This window comes from Ambystoma mexicanum, chromosome 6q (assembly GCF_040938575.1).
Source record: "Ambystoma mexicanum isolate Mex_15411 chromosome 6q, UKY_AmexF1_1, whole genome shotgun sequence".
Taxonomy (NCBI): Eukaryota; Metazoa; Chordata; class Amphibia; order Caudata; family Ambystomatidae; genus Ambystoma; species Ambystoma mexicanum.
Window position 1 is genome coordinate 1,286,950,871 of NC_090937.1, and position 24,533 is coordinate 1,286,975,403.

Genomic DNA, 24,533 nt, shown 5'->3' on the forward strand with positions numbered 1-24,533 from the left:
AAGCAAGTGGAAATCAAGACATAATTAATTAAATAAGCATATTTCTTCACAGGAGTTTGTTATGGGTCTTTCTGTTTTGCTTCGAGGGACCGCACATGAAAAACTCAACTGGGCCTTCAATTTGTACGATATAAATAAAGATGGATATATAACTAAAGAGGTAAGATTCGCTTTAACATGTGTTTTAAAATAATGTATCTTTGTGTTACTGTTACCAAATTGTAAAACAGAAACCTATAATCTGGGAAAGGCAATTTGACCTTGGATGATTGGTATTTTTTTAAAAATAGGCCCTGGGCATTTAAACAGGAATGAACTCCTCTCAAACAAATACTTCTTTATTCAGTGTTAAATTGACAATGCATGCTCTTTTGAGACAAGTAGAGTATTAACAAGAGTGAATTAGCTAAACAAAGTGACTGACGTATGTGTTCAGGATGTGAGAGGGGAGAAAGGTCCATCGTTTCAGACTCGGCAACGAATGTTTCCTTGGGGCGTTCATTCATCAATGACTGCATTCCCAGAATCTTGACATCTCATGTATTTATTTATTTATTTATTTATTTATTTATTTATGTTGGTGCTATGTTGAGTGTCATGGTGCCATGCACAGAGGAAGCCACTTTAGAGCACCTGGGAGAAGGAAGGCGTGCGGACACAAGATGATGGGGGAGGATGGGTCAGGAAATAGTGCTGCATGTACTTTGTAGCTATTTCTCAGCGTTTCATTGCAGTAAAAGAGTACATAGGCACAATATTTTGGAAGTCACACTCATCTGTAGCAAGACAAAGGTCCTGCTAAAAAGTCTTAATGTTTTGGGCAGGCTAGCTTCTCAAAACCAAAACCCCATGCAACCCCCTGCAGACTCCTCAATATGTGTACGCTTGAAAGGAAAAGCACATTCACAATGCGAAAAAAAATATATTGTTAAACTGTACAAAGATCTCTGGTCTGTATACATAGGGCTTCATTATAACCCTGGCGCTCCTGGATCGAAGGGGGGCGGTACGGGACCGACCCCCTTCTATCCGGGAGCACCGATTACGAGCTTCCCATCGACCTATGGGGGCTCAAATGGGAATGCGGATGGGTTCCTGCATGGAGGACTTACCGGGTCCTCCTATCTCGGAGTAACACGGTAAGTCCCCATTGCAGGAACCCGGTAATGGAGCCCGGAACGGAGGAGGCCATGGAGCTAATAGCCTCCATTCTCGTAAGGCCCATAATGTCTTCTTTTGGTAACACATACGTTTATAGTTGTGGCACTTCAAAAGTTACTGTAAAATGGGGCAATGGTTTGCACACTCTCCTTATATAAATTACACAGAGTCTATAATGAGTACAGCTGGTAAGACGCCGCCATCATGAGTCGTGTAAACAGCAAGCACACTGGCGCAGATCCCGGTCACCTATTCTCAATCCTCTGCTGTAACATGACAGCGTTATGACTAAGAGTTATCATCGATCACTTCATTATCATATAGCAAAGGAAGATGTTCAAATGTATGAACTAAGGCCAGGAAATACTTTAAAAGGAGAGTTTATTAATGCTTGCTCGTCATTGCTATTTTTATATTTTGCTTGATGATTGGCATTGTATGTTGGCAACCAGAGGAGCATCTAGTGTGTATTTGTGCATGTGTGTGTGTCTGTGTGTTTAAGAGAGAGAGGGGTGAACTATGGAAAAAGCCCTGTTACTTTATTTGAGGGAATCAGGTTCTCCCAATGTGTAGATGGGAGCAGCACCTAACCAGCCACCTTCTTGGTTTTCAAGATGTCATGCCCCAGTATCACTACAGTCTCGAGCAGTTGCAGCTGGTGAATTTGCAAAATGGAGGGGTGTAAAGGTTTCCCTGATTCAGCCTGAATGAGCACAACTGAACTAATCTAGTAAGGTTTATCGGCTCACTCCTTTTGAAATGTTTTTAAATAATGTGTTTTAATCATGCATTTCACAGCAAAACTTGTAGAAAAATTGTAGAATGTACACTTAGTCCCTCAAAGCAACACATGAAACACCCAGTAGATGCCAGGTCACCAACATTGCACAGGAGCATTGTGAACCACATGTTGATACTGACCGTCCCCAAAGATAACCCACGAGGCCTCTGTTAACAATATTGTTGTTATTGTTATTGTTATTTTGCATTTATATAGCGCCTTATATACCATTGGTATGGTCTGAAGGCGCTGGTAGGTTGAACGCCCTTGGGAACCGAAGTTTTGGTCAGTAGAGAGAGTAGCGAGAGTCCAAAGGTGCGTGTGCGCACCAGGTATGTGTGCAGCTGGTGCGGAATTCGTGTGGTAGCTGCTTCTTAGCGGTAGGTGTGGTGGTTCAGAGATCAGGAGTATGTGTTCGCACTGGCAGGATTTATCCAGGTCGAGTGTGGCTGCGTTAAGCCTGAGGAGAACGCCTGGCTGGGGGGTGTGAAACCAGCAGTGTTTACTTAGAGTGATGGGGAGTGAGCAGGATATGTTGATATGAGAACGGTTATACCGATTGGTGTCATAGTATCTCTGTGTTCTAGTTGAATGGTGGTGTAAAAAAGAGAGTAAGCGTGGGGTGTGGTATGATATATGTTCTTTCAAATGTTCTCTGCATTCCAAAGCATATTATGTACGTCATGCAATTCTATCCGATCAGGTCCGTTCAATGCATTTTTTTTTTTCATTATAGGCGGTCAAGATTGCCCTACACATTCCTGTCTGCTCGACACAGTCATGCACTCTAGCCGACCTTGCATGCTCTAGTCTACCCTCAATCTCCAGTGTGCCCCACGCATGCATTCATGTATTCCATACGCATGTGCTCACACTCATCCGGTCTACACACTCATCGGCTCAACATTCTACTCGTCCGCTTGACATACTACTTGTCCGGATGAGTACTACGTACTCTTCCGTTCCACACACTCATCCGCTCTACGTATTTATCTGCTCCACATACTCATCTACTCCACACACTCATCCGCACCACACACTCATCCGCTCGGCAAACTCATCCGCTCCACACATTCATCCGCTCCACACACTCATCCGTTCTATCAATGTATCCGCTCCACATACCCACCCGCTCCACACACTCATCAGCACCACACACTCATCCGCTCCCCACACTCATCTGCTCCACGGACGCATCCTTTCCATACATTCATCCGGTCCACCTATTCATCCGCTCCACACACTCGTCCGCTCTACGTACTTGTCCGCTCTACGTACTTGTCCGCTTTACGTACTCGTCCGCTCTACGTACTCGTCTGTTCAACACACTCATCCGCTCTACGTATTTATCTGCTCCACACACTCATCTGCACCACACACTCAATCCGCTCCACACACTCAATCCGCTCCACACACTCATTCCGCTCCACACACTCGTCCGCTCTACGTACTCGTCCGCCCTACGTACCCCTCAGCTCTACGTACTCATCCATTCCCCACACTCATCCGCTCCACACACTCATCCGCCCTCTACACTCATCCGCTCCCCACACTCATCCACTCCTCACAGTCATCCGCTCTCCATAGTCATTACACTATTGCAATTTTCATAGAGAGGCTATTGTGGTCGCACTCTAAATGTACCTTTCCACAGAAAGGCTATTGGGAACACTTTCTAAGTTGACGGCGAGGCTGATGGGCACATTTTCATGCAACTTTTCACAGACAGGCTATTAGGCGCATTTCTAAATTCAACTTTCCAGACTGGCTATTGGTAACATTTCAGATTTCACAGAGAAGTCATTGGGCACATTTCTAAATGTGACTTTCACAGAGAGGTTGTTGGGTACACTTCGAAATTCAACTATCACCGATAGGCTGTTGGGCCCACTTTTAAATTTATAGAGAAGCTATTGGGCACACTTCTAAATGCAACTTTCTCAGAGAGGCTATTGGGCACACTTCTAATTCAACTCTGACAGGGAGGCTGTTGAGCGCACTTCTAAATTTGCAGAGAGTCTATTAGGCACAATTCTAAATGCAATTTTCACAGAGAGGCTATAGAGTAAACGTAACCTTCCACTGACACGTTATTGGGCACGCTTCTAAATGCAACTTTCACAGAGAGGCCAATGGGCACACTTCTAAATGCAACTTTCCACAGACAGGCTATTGGGCACACTTCAAAATGCAACTTTCACAGAGAGGATATTGGCAAACTTCTAGATGCAACTTTCAGAGAGAGGCTATTGGTCATACTTCTAAATTCACAGAGAAGCTATTGGGCACACCTCTACATGCAATTTTCAGAGAGAGGCTATTGGGCACACTTCTGAATGCAACTTTCTCAGAGAAGCTATTGGTCACATCTTCTAAATGCAATTGGGTACACTTCTAAATGCAATTGGGCACACTTCTGAATGCAACTTTCTCAGAGAGGCTATTGGTCACAACTTCTAAATGCAGCTTACTCAGAGAGGCTATTGGTCACAGCTTCTAAATGCAATTGGGGACACTTCAAATGCAACTTTTCTTCAGAGAGGCTGTTGGTCACAGCTTCTAAATGCAATTGGGCACACTTCTAAATGCAGCTTTTCTCAGAGAGACTATTAGACACAACTTATAAATGCAACTTTTCTCAGAGAGGCTATTGGTCACAGCTTCTAAATGCAATTGGGCACACTTCTAAATGCAGCTTTTCTCAGAGAGGCTATTGGTCACAGCTTCTAAATGCAATTGGGTACACTTCTAAATGTAATTGGGCACACTTCTAGATGCAGTTTTTCTCAGAGAGGCTATTAGGCACAACTACTAAATGCAACTTTTCTCAGAGAGGCTATTGGTCACAACTTTTAAATGCACTTGGGGACACTTCTAAATGCAACTTTTCTCAGAGAGGCTATTGGTCACAGCTTCTAAAATGCAATTGGGGACACTTCTTAATGCAACTTTTCTCAGAGAGACTATTGGTCACAACTTCTAAATGCAATTGGGTATACTTCTAAATGCAATTGGGCACACTTCTAGATGCAGTCTTTCTCAGAGAGGCTATTAGACACAACTTCTAAATGCAACTTTTCTCAGAGAGGCTATTGGTCACAGCTTCTAAATGCAAATGGGGACACTTCTAAATGCAACTTTTCTCAGAGAGACTATTGGTCACAACTTCTAAATGCAATTGGGTACCCTTCTAAATGCAATTGGGTACACTTCTAAATACAATTGGGCACACTTCTAAATACAATTGGGCACACTTCTAGATGCAGCTTTTCCCAGAGAGGCTATTGGTCACAGATTCTAAATGCAATTGGGGATACTTCTAAATGCAACTTTTCTCAGAGAGACTATTGGTCACAACTTCTAAATGCAATTGGGTACACTTCTAAATGCAGTTGGGTATACTTCTAAATGCAATTGGGCACACTTCTAGATGCAATCTTTCTCAGAGAGGCTATTAGACACAACTTCTAAATGCAACTTTTCTCAGAGAGGCTATTGGTCACAGCTTCTAAATGCAATTGGGGATACTTCTTAATGCAACTTTTCTCAGAGAGTCTATTGGTCACAACTTTTAAATGCAATTGGGTACACTTTTAAATGCAATTGGGAACACTTCTAAATGTAACTTTCTCAGAGAGGCTGTTGGTCACAGCTTCTAAATGCAATTGGGCACACTTCTAAATGCACTTTTCTCAGAGAGGCTATTGGTCACAGCTTCTAAATGCAATTGGGCACACTTCTAAATGCAGCTTTTCTCAGAGAGGCTATTGGTCACAGCTTCTAAATGCACTTGGGGACACTTCTAAATGCACTTTTCTCAGAGAGGCTATTGGCCACAGCTTTTAAATGCAATTGGGCACACTTCTAAATGCAGCTTTCCCCAGAGAGGCTATTGGTCACAGCTTCTAAAATGCAATTGGGTACACTTCTAAATGCTAATGGGGACACTTCTAAATGCAACTTTTCTCAGAGAGGCTATTAGGCACAACTTCTAAATGCAGTTGGGTACACTTCTAAATGCAATTGGGCACACTTCTAGATGCAGCTTTCCTCATAGAGGCTATAGCTCACAGCTTCTAAATGCAATTGGGTACAACTTTCACATGTAAAGGACAGAGTTTATGAATGCAATTATAATGAATTTACGGTAGTGATGCTTTGTTAGATGAGTGGTAGGGTAGTATGGCCTGAAGTAGTTGCTTCTGGCCCCGCCCTTGCCACACTTACTTGTTGTTGGCTTCTTGCTTCTCCTGCAGATACGACCTGGAGCCGTCACTGTGGGAGCCGTCCTTTGCCTCGAGGTCCTTAGCCAAGGGGCTGCCGGAAGGTCGGTAATGGTTGATGGGACACGACCAAGCGGCCAATCAGTGGTTTGTGGGCGGGCTGGGAGGCGGGTTGTTGAAACCAGGAAGCGGGGAGAGAACGGGAATCAAGGAGCAAGGTCGGGTGGAGGGGGCGCAGAGGATGTGAGGTTAGGCTAGCGGGGACCACAGAGATGGGCGCAAAAGGATGTGCACTCACCAGAGGCGTGTCGGGGGGATATACCAATGGGAGCGGGTTAGGCGGGAGCTGGAGGCGGCAGAGGGCGGGAATCAGGAAATGGGTGCGGGGAGCAAGGAGGTGGCAAAGGGGATACCAGGGGGGCACAGGGACCGCAGAATGGCACCAAGAAGGTGGAAAATAGGCAGCAAGGCTCTGGGCACACTCACCGAGCTCCGATGGAGGAAAGGAGCCATTGAGGAGGTACGAGTCGATAGACTCTCGTAGGCAGCCTTAGTTGACCAATGGGAGCGGGGTGGGCGGGAGCTGGAGGCGGCAGAGGGCGGGAATCGGGAAATGGGAACGGGGAGCGAGGAGGCGGCAAGGGGGGTACCTGGGAGGCACGGGGACCGCAGAATGGCACCAAGGAGGTGGATAACACCAAGGCTCTGGGCACACTCACCGAGCTCCGATGGAGGAAAGGAGCCTGTGAGGAGGTACGAGTCGATACTCTCGTAGGCAGCCTTAGTTGACCAATGGGAGCGGGGTGGGCGGGAGCTGGAGGCGGCAGAGGGTGGGAATCAGGAAATGGGAGCCGGGAGCGAGGAGGCGGCAAGGGGGATACCTGGGGGGCACGGGGACCGCAGAATGGCACCAAGAAGGAGGACAATAGGCAGCAAGGCTCTGGGCACACTCACGGAGCTCCAATGGAGGAAAGGAGCCGGTGAGAAGGTACGAGTCGATAGACTCTCGTAGGCAGCCTTAGTTGACCAATGGGAGTGGGGTGGGCGGGAGCTGGAGGCGGCAGAGGGCGGGAATCAGGAAATGGGTGTGGGGAGCGAGGAGGCGGCAAGAGGGATACCTGGGGGCACGGGGACCGCAGAATGGCACCAAGAAGGTGGAAAATAGGCAGCAAGGCTCTGGGCACACTCACCGAGATCCGATGGAGGAAAAGCCAGCACTGTTTCCATGCATGTTCTCCCCAAATCAGATCATAAGCTCTGACCTACTGTCACGCTTTTTATGTTCAAAGAAAGTGATGAGGTTGGTTTCAAAATGCATGTCAGCATTGCCACTGTAAAACGGATGTTCATGCTGGCAGGGCCCAACGAAAACATGAGACCTGCCTCAACAATATATGGCATTTCTGCCCAGATTGTATGCGTCTATTGCCCAAATCAAAGCCTGCAGTTCATCTCAATATATGCCCGCCTTGCCTCCAGTTTGGCATCATGTCACTCACAGTGCCCTCGAATCGTGCCTTTGCTCCAAGCACACACATACACAGAAACTCTATAATTCAATCAAACATGCATTAAAAAAGGGCAAACATTTTTTAAATGTACCTTTTTTATGAGTCTAAAAGCCAGGGATGTTTAAATATTTCACACCAAACATTGGATAATATGAGAGTCCGTTAAAAAGCCCTCTAGGTTTTTAATACATTCAACCTCGTGAACATCTGTTTTTAGTCATCATTTCACAATGGTGTGCATCAAAGCCTCGCAAGATGCCCTGGACATGGTGACCTCCATTTAGTTTCAAAGACCGTTTCTTGTCCATTAACTTCTTAAGCTCAGGACGATGGGCTTTACTCATGATGCAGCCTGTTGTCTTTAAAAATCGAGGAACAGACCCTGAATGTATACCATGGCATAGTGTCACCTGACATAGCATCCCTTAGCATACACGTAAAAACAAGCACTGCCAATGCCAACAGTTTGGGCTTTTGTGTAGGCATGGGAAAGGCACTTACTAGGCACAGGCGTACTGGTAACTGGACATTGATAGTGCAAAATGGTGCCAGTACCTGGGCATCTAATATCAGTGGCAAATGCCTAATACTTATGCACATGCCAAAACTGTTGGCTTTGCCAGTGCTTGTTTTTAACAGGACTTCAGGGAAGGAAATATATAGTGCTTATCAATAGATTGGCTGGAAGCAGACCTGGTAAGACATTTCTATTACACCAGTAGCAGGTTTACAACTTCAATTAAGTCCTTAACTCTCAGAAAACTGCTTTGAAAAAACACTTGAGGGCACTTCGAGTGCAAGGTTTGATGGTAAGGCTTGGAAAAGCTCGCTCAAAGAGATCCCAGAAGAATGTGTTTTGCAAGTGGAAGAGCAGGAACTGGATGGGAATGGCCATAGGGATTAGCATGGCCATGCACAGTCAATGGGTGGGCAAAACAAAAGAAAAGCAACACCAACAGGCTGTGTGTCCTTCCTCATATGCCATTCCTGCCTATCTGTACTTTAATGCAATAGTGTTGGCTTAGAGAATTCACAAGCGTCGCCTATAAGCCCAAACTAAAAAGTGCACAGGAATCAAATGTCTGTGACTGAATAGGTTTTCCATAGTCAAGAATGAGGGCTGAGCAATCAAAAAATGTGTTTTGCTGATTCGTCAGACAAATGGTGCCGCTATTAATGACGACAACCTCAGCAGAGCATGAAAGTGAAACAAATTCACGTGGTAAAGTAAGTCATGAGTAGTGTTATGTTACGCTTCCCAGCCCTCGTTGTTATCTGGAGGGTCGGGACAGCTGCAGGCATAGCTCTCAACTCACACGCTTTTGGCGGGTGTCACCCGCCTTGTAAAGGGCTGACTCACCCGCCAAGGCTCCTGCACGCCCATGTATTCCAATGGGCGTCTCACCCGCCAAAAACAAAATCGGGGGGTTTCACCCGCCTTTGCAACACAAATGGTTGAGAGCTATGGCTGCAGGTCTGCCTAGGCCTTACTAGTACCAAGCACAACAAATACACAGGACTCTCCAGCTCGGCTGCTCGGCTCGGAATGTCATCCTTCCCTCCGATCTTTATTCGAACCCCCTGTCACGTGTTTCGGGTCTCCCCTCAATCATGTGACAAGGCTCAACCGAGTAACACCACATTCCTCTCAAACTTACAATACTGAATCAACATAAGAAACAGTGTCACTGTCTTTTACTGCTTCTCTTCTGCCTTAGTCCTCGTGCAGTATATCCCTTGGAGCACGTACTCTCTTAGCCGGGATGATGGATTCAGTCTTTCCCTCAGCTGGTGTCTCAGATGTCCTCTTTCCGGTTCTATGGCTGCCAGGGCCTCTTGGGCGGGGGTATCTTCTCTGGGTTCCAAAAGTGTCTATTGGTCAGGTTGTGACGGGGCCCTGCGTCCTCGTCCGCGGCTGGTCCACGAGTTGCAGGGGGGTCTTGCTCTCAGGTTTGGTCTCTGGTTGCTCTCTCCACAACGTGGCTGGAACCTTCCGAAAGTGCAACACATTTCTCGTCACCACTCCCGTACCTCGAGCGGCCGTTATCATGCTTTGGTTAGCGCCATGAACAATCCAGGGGCGTAACTCATATGTTAGTGTCATTTTGTTTTGGGGCACTCTGTTCTTTACTAAAACAGTATCGCCCGGTTGCAGCTCCCTGTGTTGTGCCTGACGTGTTTGGCTTTATCTCTCGTTGCATTTAACTTGTCTTTCCTCGATGAGGGGTAGATCTGGTTCAAGGGTTACCCAGCTCGGGTGCAGCAGTAATTCAGCCTGTATGGGCATCCCAAACATCAGGGCGGCCGGGCTCACTCCCGTTGACGTGTGCAGTGTTTGTCTATGCATGCGCAGGTACCTATACACCGCCGTCAGCCACGGTTGGTTGTGGTCCTTTGCGATGCATATGGTCTTGTTCAGGGAGCCATAAAATGTTCTGCGTCACTGTTAGCTTGCGGGCTGCACGGGGTGATCCTTTTGTGCTTGACACCCAGATTGGTGAGGAAGTGTTTGAGTTCTTGACTTGTAAATGGTGGGCCAATATCATTGTTCAACTTCCTGGATATGCTGTGTATTGCAAATACCTTCCCGAGAGCGGTGATGACAGAGTATGTGTTTGTGGATTTGACATGCTCTACTTCCGGGTACAGGCTGAACTCATCGACTAGGACTTGGAGATATCCTTCCCCGGCGATCGTACAAAAGTCCTTGCTCACTGATTCCCACCTTGTGTGGCTCCTGGCTGCACTGGTGATTGGTTCAGGGTTTGTGAGTCTTCTATATGATTGTCACGCTGCACAGGATTCCACTAGTTTAGTCACACGTTGTTGCATTTGCAGCATCCACATCCTTGATTTGAGATATGCTTGGGTCTTTAAATTGTCTTGATGGCCCCCATGCGCTAGTTTGAAAGCCTTTTCCTCTAGGGAGATCGGTAGGACGATTATGTGGACCTTTAGCACAATGCCCTCTTCTAACAATGTGAGTTTGTGGTGGATACCGAAGATCACTTGTAGTTTTTCTAGTGCCGCAGGTGTTCGCTGTGCAACTGCGGTCAGGTAGTTCTTCCAGTCTCCGGATTGGATGGTTTGGATGGCGTGTTGTATGCAGGTATCTAGTTTTGATTCGTCTGCTATCTCATTCAGTGTGATCACACGTGGGCGTGCGCAGGCAATCACATGGCACACATGCTTTTCCGTTTCCGCGGAATGCTGCTCTCCCTGCTTAGTGGCGGGGCGCGTGTGGGGAGACAGATAATCAGCTGGATTGTCTGCTCCTGCTCTGTATTCAACGTCGATGTTGAACGGTTACATCTGTAGCATCCACTTCTCTAGTCGTGCTGGGGGGTCTGGGGCAGATCCCTTGAATATCGGAATCAGTGGCTTGTGATCTGCGAACACTTTTACCGGCTGTCCCAATAGGTACACCTTGAGGTGGCCCTGAAGTGGCGGAAGCCACATAGGATCGCTAACGCCTCTTTCTCGATGTGTGGATCATTTTGTTCCGTTTTTGTCAGCGCCCTCCTGGCGAATGCAATCGGGTTTAAACTACCATCCTGGTACACTTGTATGAGGACCACTCCTAGCCCCACTGGGCTGGCATCCACTAGGAGTTCTGTTATTGCCATCTTTGTAGTGCTGGACAACGAGTCCTTTATACATTGGAATGCTTGCTAGTGTTGTTCTGTCTACTCCCACTGCTTATCTTTTTTCATGAGCTCTCTCAAGGGTGCTGCAAGGGTGGCTAGATCAGGTATAAACTTAACGCAGTATGTCACCATCCCCATGGAGCTTCTTACTTCGGATTCTGATGTGGGTGCCTTGGTGCTTTTTTTGTCACTCACTTTGGCTGGATCTGGCGAAACTCTGTCTGAATTGAAGACGTATCCGAAAAAGTTTAACTCACTCTTGTTGAACTCTCATTTTTCTGCATGTAGGGTGAGTCCTGCCTCCTCTAGCCATTTGAGGATGGCTGTTATCCGCTCATGGTGTTCGCTGGTTGTGGTGCCATATACAAGGATATCGTCACTTATGTTTGTTGTACCTGCAAGGCCGTGGAGCACTTTCCTGATTTCATTCTGGAAGTCTTCGGCCACTGATGATATACCGAAATTGAATCATTTGTATCTCCGGAAGGCCTAAGTGGGATGAGAATGTAGTTATATGTCGAGATTCCTTTGCAAGGCACAGCTGGGGGTAGCCCTACCTTATGTCTAGTTGGCTCAATACTTTGGCTCTGGTTAGATCTAATGTCAGTTCCATTGATGGTCGGGGTGACATGGCGTTCTCGTCCAATGGCCAGATTGGATAGCCTCATTTCAATACATATCCTCACAGCGTTGGGTTGTTGTGGCTTTTCTGCGACGAACATTGGTGATACCCAAGGAGTGGGCCTGGATGTTTTTTCAATGATTCCCTGTTTCTCCAGCTTCTCCAGTTCCTTTTCAACAGCCTCTCTTAAGTGGAAAGGGATTCAGCGATGTTGTACAGCTTCTGGTTCAACCGTCGGGTCGATATGTAGTTTTATTGTTTTTCCCACAGAGGCATCCAATCCCTTGGAATACTCAATGGTGATTTTTGAGAAGTTCATCTATTTCTGTCATGTTTACACTGAACAAAGATTGTATCAGATGCAGTTTCTCTGCCGTGCGGCAGCTTAGGAGCATTTGTAGTCCTGCATCCATGATGTACATCCTTGTTCTGCACGTGGTCCCGTTGTATGTCAGGTTTGACCTGAATGACCCACTCACCAGTAGTGGCTCTTTGCTTCCATACGCGAACAGCTTCACACGCTTGTCTTGGAGTTTCGGCTTTGGGTCCATGTTGAGGTATGTGTGCATGGGCATGATGTTCACTGTCGCTCCTGTATCGATAACCCCTTTGGTGGGGCTTCCATCTGATAGGAATGTATAAGCCGGTCATTTGTGCTGTTTCCTCCTTTCACCTGGTTTTGTTTTGTGTGGTTTTATGGCAGAGATCATGTGTACATGGTGGTCTTTCCCCCTTGTTTTCTTCCTCATTTCTTTCCCTCACCTGTCTGGGACGTGCTTTCGTCAGAGGACTGTTCTGTCTGACAGCTTTTGGTCGACTTCTGTGTGGTGTCTACTGCTCTGGCTTTACCTTTTCCTTTCTGTGGTTGAACTGACTTGTGTTGTGGGTTTTCTTCTCTTAGGTTTGAGGGATTTAGGCACACTGCTGTTGAAATGGTTCAACTGTTTGCATTTCCGGCATGTTACGCCCCATGCAGGATATGGTTCACCTCAGTGCCATGGGCCACAGCACCACTTACAGGTGTCACAGCGTCCATGTGGGCTATCAGGCCTTGCATTGTTTTAGTTGCGCTTTCCATCTTGTTGTCGAGCGTTGCCATGGACTGCTGCCACTTCCTCCTCCTGCTGGTGGTTGTCAAGGGGCAAGCGTTGCATTGCGGGGTCCATGATTGCGACTTGGTCGTTCGTTCTCTGAGCCATCTCATTGATAGTATGTGGTCCAGCGGGACGTTCTTCTCTGACAGTATCTATTGCTGCAGCTTTTCAGAGGAAAGCCATCGATAATTTGCAGCCGGATTGCTAAATCTTTGTTGGGGAACTCACACCCAACTGCCATCTCTCTCAGCCTGGCGTGAAAATCATCGATTGTTTCTTTCTTTCTCATCAATTGTTTCTTTCTCTCTCTGGCGTGTCATACAAAAATGGAATCTCTCATAGTCAGGGTTGAGTTCTGGCTTAAATTTGTTGGTTAGCGCTGCTTTGGCTAGGTTATTACTCGTCCGCCGCCCCATTATTTGGAAGAGTGTTGAATAGGCGCAAAGCTGTGGCGCCAATGTTCAGCAACAGAAGTGTGCACTTCTTCTTCTCTTCCGTGATGTCCATGGCTACTAAGTGGAGTTCGAACTTTTGGATCCATATGCCCCATCGAAGGGCTGCCCCCGTTGAGTATTGGTTGAACAGTTTCATGAGCATGGTGCTACCGGTGACCGTTAACCCTTACCGCCTTATTACGAGGTCCCTTTGCGGGTTGGTACATTAATGTCTGCTTTTAGCAGGCGTTAAAAAACGAACCCGCAAAGGGACCTTGGTGCTAATTACGGTACCACAATTTGCGGTACCGTAATTAGCGCCTTGCCCATTCCCATTATGCCCTATGGGGGCAGAAATGGGAATGGGGAAGGGCCTTGGTGAATGGGGAATTACCGCCCCCGCTCACCTTGGAGTAGGGTGGTAATTCTGCCATCCACCAAGGCAGACACGGTAAAATACCGGCGGCAACCCTGGTGCTAATAGCAGCATGGTTACTGCCTACCATGTAATGAGGGCCATAGTCTCTTAGCCTCTCTGGAACCTTTGAGGGTGCCCTTAGGTCATACCTGCTGGGCCTCTACTGGGAAGTTGTCTCAGTGCTAGGTCACCCCTCTGGCTCACCTTCATCTTCTGGATACGCCCCCTCAGATCCTTCTGGTTGCTACTTGGGCACTTCACTCAGTGACTTGAAGCGTCTGGTGGCAGCTCTGCCTCCGCTTGGAACTGTCTGTCTCCATTAGTCCACATTTGCTGGGGCACCCTCTTGAACAAAGAAGCATTGCTGGCGATCGTCTGTTGCCCTCATGCTGCTGCCATCATTGTTCCTTCCCTTTCGGGTCACTGTCCAGGGTGCGCAGTTATACTGTGTTTCCAGCATAGACTTCGTAGGGTTTCGCAGCACCAAAATGTCATCGCCGACTTTGTGTCTCGACCTTCTTGCATGTCTCCTGAAACTCATCTATTTGTTTTCTGCGACTCTCCTTCGCTGGGTGTGGTCGCTGTCGGAAGTGTCTACTCCCCTGCTCGAGTGGTGTGGTATGGTTGAGTTTACCAATGTCCTGTACATGAGGTCCGCCAGGGGTGTGTTGGTGGAGTTGTGGGGCATCACTCGGTAGATCCATAGAAATCTGTATAGATCCACTCTCCAGGGGCTGTTTTCAGCCCTGGATATGCGTAAGACTTTGTTGATTGTCCGCATGAATCTCTCCACATCGCCATTCACCTGTGGCCACCGGGGCGTGATGTGGTGATGTTTGATATGAAAATCGTCCAGGTATTTCCTGAGCTCTGTCCCCTGGGATGGTGGTCCATTGTCGCTCCTGATGCGTCTTTGTTAGGCAGAATTATATGCAGTATTCTTTGGGAACACCACACAATAAGGACTACAAGTGACAGTACAAATTCACCTTTGGTACAAGCCTGTACTACACAGTGAAGTGGTAGCAATGGCTGAGCAGCCAGACTTATCGCAAGAGTAAAGTGACCAGTATCAATAGTTACACAAAGGACAGCAATTACTATGATTCAAACAAACACTGACTCAAGGTTTCTGAGTAAAAAAATATACATTTATTTACATATCAGTTATTAAACATTTCACTATTATCAAGCAGTAGGAAAATCACGTTACCAATACACTACACCGCACCCAATAGATTCTGGACAAGTTAGACTCAAAATGAAGTGTGAGCAAAATGGCACTCCAGCAATTTAAAAGGGAGGGAAAGACAGTTAGACAGAAATTGAGCAGCACCAACAAGTAAGTAAGCAGGGCAATCTAGAAAAAGAGCTACATTGAGGAAATCAAATTAAAGGGGCTGGGCTCAAAGTCAATGGACCGAAGTCTTTGCAGAGGATCACACAGTTCAGAGTAGTTTGAGATTAAGTCTTTGCCAAGAGTTCAGAACGAAGTTGGTCGGACGAAAAGTTATTTTAAAGAAGAAGGACAAGCCCTCGGATTGGCGAAAGATTTCACACACTTTCACAGCGGCTGGACGAAAATAACAACCGGGTTAGCACAGTACCTTTAAAGCAGAAGAATGCTGTAGCTGAGGCAGACATTCCTGACAGGTCCTGCAGGCTCAGGTTCCTGAAGCGACAGTCGTACTGACAAGGAGGAGGAAGACTGGAGGGTCCTGCACTGCCCAGGGACAAAACCAGCAGCAGAGCAAAGCGACAAATAAAAGGTGCGCTCCTTAAAATGTAAGCAGGGTCCGCTCCTCCTGGCTATCCGGTTCACTGTAGCTCTGTACAGCAAATTCGACCAGAGAAGGGAGGCCTGACAAGCAGTTTGGTGAACTGGTTGTTCCCACCAGCTCAAGGGGACAAGATTCCTTGCAGATTTTCCCTGTCGTCGAAGTTTGAAGATTCGGACCTGCAGCAGGGCTTCATCGGGAGGTTCAGTCGTGGTAGAGGTCCTCTTCTGTCAGCTTCTCTTTGGTTCTCTCGATCCAGTGGCGACTCTGCCTTTCCAGCCCCAGAGACCTGATTTGTATGCAGTTTTTCCCCCATTCACCCAGCCTGGCTGTCGATCACACAGCAGGGTGGCAGCCAATCATACCAGAGGGCGACATGGGTCTCCAAGGAGACCCTGTGCAGGGAGTCCCAAACCCCTCACTCACATCCTGTCCACCCCAGACATTCAGGTGCATAAGGAGGGCTTCTGTGCAGAAGCAAGCGAAATGCCGGTGAACAAAGGAACCAAACCTGGTTTGGCGCGCAGAGTAAAACACGAGAAAGACTTTTACAAGAAGAAATGGCCAATAAACCCAGCCGGAACCGTATAAAACGTATATGGTCTAGCAAGTTTAAGTTAGAGGCTACCAAGATAACCTAAAACAATACCAAGGCTATTTAAGATAACTGCGGTAGGAAAAATAGGGTACTTACCACTGTCACCAGCCAAGTCTTAATGAAAAGGGAACAAAACCATGTTCCATTGGAAACAGACAAAAAGGGATAAGCATTAACCCTTTGCAGAACTCTATGTAAGATAGTTTGTACTGTGCCTGTGATTTTAAAAAGACTAATAAAGTCAATGGCAACTTTACATGTTCTGAGAGACAGTAGTGAGTCTCACAAAAGGGAGTCGGAGTTGGAAAGTCTGAAAAAGACAACCCTGTGTCACTGCACTGAAGGTGCTATGTAACACACAGTAAAAATTTTAAACACACAAAGCAAAACACATGTAAGAGTGGGAAAAAGGCTCACACTCTTACCAGGTGAAAACAATAAATCCTAGAAATCCAGCAAAGCTGCTGAGGGACTCAGTAAGTAAGGGAAATTAGCCATTCTGGAGAATTCTCCCTAACAGTCTTGGCAGGCCATGTGTTAGGAACATCTTCTGGAGCGCAGGTATTACAGTCTCTGCTGCTGTCAAGCATATGACTGCCACTTCTGGGTATCGTGAGTGGTCGTCAATGGCCACCAGCAGGTATGTTCCTTCCTGCACTGTGAAGAAGTCGACGCAGATGGTGTCCCACCTTGTTGATCGACGCTCTGCTGACTGTATAGGCTTAGGGATTGGAGGTTTTCCTGTGATTTGGCAAGGGTGGCACGATGTAATGACTTGCTCTACCTTGGTGTCAATGTGAGAAAACCACACCCAGTGTCTGGCCTTTGACCTGACCATTCCCTGGTGGCCTTCGTGTGCCAGCTCCACGATTCTGTCCTGCTGGCTATTTGGGATCACTATGCGGATTCCCCTCAGGATCAGCCCTTCACTGTGATGGAAAATTCCCATCGTACTGGGAATATGCCAGTAAGGAAGTCTCTGGCCGCTGGCATGCGGTTATGTACGTTGCAGAGGAATGATTTCCAATCACCCGATATGATGGTGTTCTTCACAATGTCGCAGCAAGGGTCATTGTGTGTGGCTTCCACGATCTCTTTGATGCCGACCGCCTTGGGCGTCATGGTGTTTATGATTTGGCATATGTGCTCCTCCATTTCCTCTGCTTCACTCACTTCCCCCAAGGTCGCATCCTTCAGGTGGCTGGATAGGAAATCTGCTGGATTGTCCGTGCCCGCTTGGTACGCCAACTCGAACTCGTGCTGCTGAAGGTGGAGCAGCCACATCCCAATTCTGGCCCGAGGGTGCGCTGATGATCATGTGAAGATCAGGATGGGTGGCTTGTGATCTGTGTAGGCCCTGAATTTCCATCCATAAGAGGTAGATGTGGAAATGGCAGCAGACCCAGAGCAACGCTATGGCCTCCTTTTCAGTGTGCGAGTATCACTGTTCGGTGGGCATGAGGGTTCGGGAGGCATGTACGATGGGCTTTGTTTCGCCTGTCCGTGATAGTTGGACCAGGATGGCCCCAAGGCCAAGGGGGCTAGCATCCACATATTGCTCAGTCATCAACGTTTGGTCGTAATATGCCATTGTTGTTTCTGATGACAGAGACGTCTTGATTTGCTCAAACGCCCCCTGGCATTCAGAGCTCCATTTCCATTTGGTGTTCAACCTGGTGAGCTCCCTGAGCGGCTCGGACATTGTTGCCAGGTTGGGGATGAACCTACTGCAATAGGTTTCCATCCCCAAGAAACTGCGTACCTCCATGGGTGTTGTCGGAGGGGAGGCGGTCTTTATGTCCGCCACCTTTTATGTGTCGGCTGACACTCCCTCTCTGTTGAAAACGTACCCGAATAATAGTATCTCTTCTTTCAGGAATTCGCATTTGTCCCGGTGGATGGTTAGGCCTGCGGTCTCCAGCCTGTTTATCACCATCTCAAGGCGATGCATGTGTCTGACCTGTTGCTGGCGAGGATAAGGATGTCGTCCAGGGGAGTTGCTAGGTCTGGAAAAGACCCGGGGCTAAGCTGATGTCGGAACTGTCGGGACTGGGGGCTAGATAGTCTTTTGGCTGCAGCTCCTGAGATTCTATCTGGGGCTACAACCAAAGGATCAGGGGCTATAGCCCCCTTAACCCCCCCTAGCAACTCCCCTGATGTTGTCACTGACATTCAGCATCCCTGGGATTCCCTGGATCACTCCCTGGATGGCCTGTTGGAACACCTCCACCCCTGAGGAGTTGCCGAAACTCAGTCTCTTGTACCGCTGCAGACCCAGGTGGGTGGAGAAATTTGTGATGCACCTTGAGTCACGGTGTAGTTTCAGCTGGTGGTATCCAGCGCTGAGGTCAATTTTCGAGAAGACCTTCGACTCTGTGAGGTCCATAATTATCTCATCTAGCGTGGGCGTGATGTGTCACCCCCTTTTGATTGCTGCATTTGATAGGCGCATGTCAATGCAAATCCTTACTGTCCTGGGTTGCTTCGGTTTCTTCGTCACCACCATAGGCGAAACCTAGGGCGTTGGTCCTGTGACTTTTTCAATAATGCCAGCCTTTTCGAGTTCACGTAACTCCTTTGTGACCAGGTCTCTCATATTAAATGGGGTTCTCCTGTGGCATACCGCTCGGGGCTGTACCGGCTGGTTGATGTGAAGCTTTATGAGTTTGCCTTTCAAATATCTGATGCCGTTGAGGATGCCCGGGTGCTTCTCTAGGAAGTTGGAGACATCTGTTGAGTCTGTGACACTGCAGATAAACCGGATCAGTCCTAAGTCTTCTGCTGCATCCCCACTAAGAAGGCATTCGATTCCAGCATTGACAACATATATTTTTGATTTGATGACTGTCTCCCCTCTGCTTAGTACCGTTCTGAAGCATTCTTCCACTGGTAGTGGCGTCTTGCTTCAATAGGTGAACAGCAGTGTTTCAGTTGACTTTAGGTCAGGTCGAGGACGCAGTGTCGGGAACATTGTCGATGGCATAACATTTATTGATGCTCCGGTGTCTATCGTCATGAGTGTCTCTTGGCCCTATATGGACACAAGGCATTTGTGTCTTCTCTGTCTTTTCCTCCGCTCCGTGCTTCTGTGATTAAGTGCTGAGATCAGGTGGGCCTTGCTCCTTCACCTTGTTCTCCCAGTCCCCACATCCGTCACTGTGTCGCCATTGTCACCTCGGGATTTGTCTGTTGACGAGTTGTTGACTGCTATGTGATGCGTATCCGCTTGTTTCTTTTTCTTGGAGAAGGCTTTAGCTTGTTGCAGTTGTGGTTGTGGGCGTTGAGGCTGCCCTGAGGATCGGCAGATTTGTGCGTAATGGTCTTTCCGGCCACATGCCCCACACGTGGTTCCCCGCGCTGGGCAATTTCTCCTTCCATGGCGGGCTCCACCGCACCATCCGCACTCAGTAGGCACCTGGATTCTCGTTTGCACTGTGGTGAATTGTTCGCCTTATCGTAGTCTTGGTGCTTGGCGATCTGTGCTATCACTGTTGGCGTTGGTGCCAGTTGGAGCTTCTTTAGCGTGGTGCCCATGTGTACCGCCCTCGCGTGTGACAGCTCTCTTTGGCGTACATATTCAAGGATCCTGGCTAGGGTGATGGATGCCCTTTACGTCCCAACACCATTCTTTGCAGTTTCTCTGAGTGCATACCATTGATGATCTAGTGCCTTATTTCCTTTCCGACATTGTCGAATTCACATGAGAGTGCTAGTTTCCTAAGCCTTGTGTGGTAAGCATCCAGTGTTTCATCCTCCATCTGCACTGTGGTGCAGACATTGAAGGTTTCATAGTCAGTATTCAACTGTGGCATGAAATGTGCCGTAAGGGCGTCTTTGGCCAGTTTCTATATGTCTGCACCATCGTCAATGACCAGTGTGTTGAAAATGCATAGGACATTGTCACCCATGTTAAGCAGAAGGTGTGACCTCATCTTCCTGGGCGTTGTAATGTCCTTGAAGTCCATTGCCATCTCAAACTTTTGGAACCACAGTATCCAGTGGGGCCCCACTGATGATGGATCGGTGTAGGGGTTGAAAGGCCCCAACGCAGCTGTGGCACCTCCATGAGGTCGAGGAGACGGCTCAGGCAGCATCAGCAATGAAGCTATCCTTGCCGGTGTACTGGCTCTTGGTGTGGAAAGGCCAGTTTCCATGTTGCCCTTGTGCTGTATTCACCCTGTATGTATGTGGGCAGCAATGGATTCCTCCTTACTTTTGTTTGCCGGTCATGTTGATGTGGCAGCAATGATTTGCCAGCTTCTGGGTATTTCTTTGGGTGGTGCAGTGGCTCCCTCTGTGCTGCTTGGCAATGATGCAAGAAGAGAGAAAATAAAATCCCAGTGGCATCCACTGTGTTGCTGGGTTATTTTTGTGGATGCTTGAATTTCAGGGAGAAACATTATTATTTTATTTTTATTTTTTTCGGTGTGGGATGGTACCCCCACTGTGTCTCCAAAAATGTGCCTGTGCCGTAGGCCTGTGGGCCAAGTTACAGCATGTGATCAGCTGCGTGTGTGTTCAACTCCCTCATCTCGTCGCCAGTGTTGTATTCCTCCCTGCAGTGCAGCTGTGGCCCAGCTGGTGAGCAGACAAAGGACACGACATGCTTGCCCTTTCTCGTGCCCAGAACGGCCTGCCTTCCGGCAGGGCAGGCCCTTTATTAATCGTGCGCCTCACATCACTGCGCATGCGGGACGTGAAGCTTATCTAACAAGGTGCAGATCATAACTCAAGTGATTCTCATGCAGATGCTGTGTATGTTGTGCAGCACATACACCCAGAGCTGCACGTGCAACTCGTCTGTGCCAAGTGCTGCAATATGCAAATGAGATGCCTCGGGTGCTGGACACTTCTTAGTGCTGAATCTGGCAATGCACCTCACTTGGATTTGAAATCACTCGGCCCTGCACCACTCCTCCCTCGATCACAGGCCAACCCTTTAGGACACTCACCCGACTGAGCCATAGGCCCCGAAGCCCACCTGTGACAAGTTCTGGTAGCACTTGGGGATCTCCCAAATAGTATTGTTCAGCTCCTGACGGTAGAAGGTGGGGCGGGGGTGAGTCATAGTGGCAGGAGTCCCTGCTGGAGAGTGACTTGCTCCATCTCAGTCACCACAGGGGCACCACTGCCTCGGTTGAACATAGGGGCATGTAGCTCCTGCCTTCTGACACCTGTCAATCACTCACAAGCCTCCACAGCTAACAAGTGCCACTGCTCACAGCTCACTGAGCTCAGCAGCTTGATTGTGCTAGACGACGTGCACGTGCACACTCGACGTCACTTCCACTCACACCCGATAACAGCCGAAGTTGTACTCACAAAAACAGCAAAATATTTATTTAGATAAATGTATCCTTTTTATTAAAATGTGTTTAATGGAATCCTTTTTGGCAACAAAATCAAAATGGTGTTAAAAAACAGCGCAATTATCTAAGTTACTTTTATCAAAACGTAACATTCTGAGTTTGGTTATGAAATACCAACATAAAACTATAAACAACTACATTTCAAGATGGCAGGTCCTTACGAAAAAAAATGGCTGACAAATTCAGCACGGTAAAGAGTGCAAAAAGGGGTGTGGTTTGAAGGAAGATTGATGGGAATGGGAGGAAAATCGTATAGATTTTACTTAGAGATGAGCGTTAAATGGGTGGGACATATAGCCAAACAACAAACATCCATCCTCATAGGACATCTGCATTGAAAAACATCAGAGACCCTCATTCAAACCCCTATTTCAAGCTCTTATGTTGAAGCTCTTATTTTAATGACAGTAGTTTTGGTTGAACGGTAGCGCTTTTAGCGCCATCTATTAGCCCAAACTAAAAATGGGATAACAAGGCATAACACCTGGGAAAAGAATGCTTTGCTGTGTAAATTCAAGGCTATGGTCAATATGTCCAGCTCATAAAATGTGAAGACATTGGTTTACATGTACTATTGTACTGTTGTTCAAATGTCCATTTTGAATGCTAACACATGTTGTCCAGAATTTATATGCCCTAGGCTTATTGTCTTTCTATTTTCTTTCTACTTACTCCTTATTTTTGGTATGTACGTTATCTTTTGGCCTACATGTGTACATATTATTTATTTCAATCAATAAATGTGAATCCAAACACAAGTGCTAGGATCCAGCACAGTGTGTTTTGATCTAACTGAATAGAGAACCAACATTAGGACACTACAGAATGTTTAAATAATAAACACAACGTATGTAGCCTCCTCGAGACACAGTGGGCCTCATTACAACCCTGGGGTTAAGGGGTTAATGGCGCCGCAAAAGGCTGCGGCGCCGTTAAACCCTTAACGCTTGATTCACACTTTAACGCCTGCTTTTTGCAGGCGTTAAAGTCCAACCCGCTAAGGGACCTTGGTGCTAATTACGGCACCGTAATTTACGTTGCCGTAATTAGCGCCTTCCCCATTCCCATTGTGCCCTATGGGCCAAAAATGGGAATGGGGAAGGGGCCATGGTGAATGGTGAATTACCGCCCCACCAACCTTGTAATGGGGCGGTAATTCCGCCATCCACCATGGCGGAATCCGGCATGGACCATGGTGCTAGTAGCACCATGGTCCAACGCCAGGGTCGTAATGAGGCCCAGTGACTTAATCCACTGATATATCACATGGTTTTTCTTGTCGGGACACTTTCCTTTTGCTTTGAGTTCAATATACCCAATTCCCTCACAGTGTAGGGGTCAACCCCCCTGTTTATGAGTTTATCTACACAGTAGGCTGCATTTAGGGTCCCTTTGTTGTATATTTTACTTAAACACATTAAGGGCCTCATTACATGGAAGGCGGTAAACCATGGTGCTATTAGCACCATGGTTGCCGCCCGTACCCTACCGGTACCACCATGGAGGAAAGGGGAATTACCACCCCATTCCAAAGTTGGCGGGGCGGTAATTCCCCCTTTCTCCATGGCCCTTCCCCATTCCCATTTTTGGCCCATAGGGCATAATGGGAATGGGGAAGGCGGTAATTACGGTACCGCAAATTGCGGTACCGTAATTAGCACCATGGTCCCTTTGCGGGTTCCAACTTTAACGGCTGGTCTACACCAGCCGTTAAGGTCTGGTCCCGCAAAGGGACCTCGTAGTAAGGTGGTAAGGGTTAACGGTCACCGGTACCCTTACCGGTGACCGTTAACCCTTACCGCCTTCCATGTAATGAGGCTCTAAGTGCATATATAAACAGAAACTTCAAACATCAACGGCACCCCCCACTACTACTGTGCGCCACTGATCTACACTGCTTTACCGTCATCTACTCCACCTGTTTGGCCACCACTTCTCTGCACCGATGACTGTAAACTTTACCTCAACAACTGCCCCTGCAACTGCTATATTGCGTTACGGCTGCCAGGGCATTACCCAACTGTCTCCAGCACTGTGAGTGGAATTCCCAGTACTATATCCTGACTATGTGTTAACTGCCCATTTTAGTTTGTATTTCTATGTCCACTGATATATCGAACTTGGACATTGCCCCACATCAATTCATAAAACTCTTTTCTTTGGCACTGTGTATTCTCCTCTAGGCTTGAACTCAGAAGCACTTCTTAATACGTTTTCAAAATATCTATGCTATTCTCTAGCTGCCCGCCGTAAAATGCCATCACAACTACAGTATATAACATGTGGTATGTTCTTTGCTAATCTGTATGTATTCACTGTTGCGGTACTGTGCTGTTGCCCTATACGCCCATGTTACTTGCTTGGCCTCATATTACTTGCTACCCAAGAGATGATATTGTGACTAGCCTGCCGCAGCCCCTGCTGCAAGAGGTGTGTTTCTGCCAGGCTGCATACCACACCCTGTCCATGACTGTATCATACCGGAACTGACCCTGAAGCTTACGTTTACAATTTACTCTGTCTAGCCTTGTAACTTACCTGATTGACCGGTAGCGCTATGCTACCCAAATGCCATTCAAATCCTTGTAACTACCTAACCTGACTGAGTAGCCTATGCTGCTTATGCACCCTAGCTAGTCCTGTAACTCCTGATTGACTGGTAGCATTTAGCTGCCCAAATGCCACTCTAAACCACGTAACCACCTGATTTGACCTAGCAGCCTAGACTGTCCTACCCCCTCCTTCTTACATCTGAGGCACTTTTGCATGTTGTAACTACTTCTGCATTATTTCCATGTAATTATACCATGCCAAGTTGTTGTATCTATCACAAATCTACTATGTAAGCGCCCAAATACCTCTGGGTTCGGTGTGCTATATAAATGCCAAAATAAATA

At 47.4% G+C, this 24,533-nt stretch overlaps 1 protein-coding gene across 1 annotated transcript in view; it reads left to right on the forward strand.

The window, feature by feature from the left end:
- The window catches only part of KCNIP4 (potassium voltage-gated channel interacting protein 4), a 900,135-nt gene that overhangs the window by 533,399 nt on the left and 342,203 nt on the right, over positions 1-24,533 (forward strand). Inside the window, exon 4 of the mRNA XM_069631886.1 lies at positions 53-160. Within this exon, the coding sequence (XP_069487987.1) occupies positions 53-160 (108 nt within the window). The remainder of the gene's footprint in view (positions 1-52; positions 161-24,533) is intronic.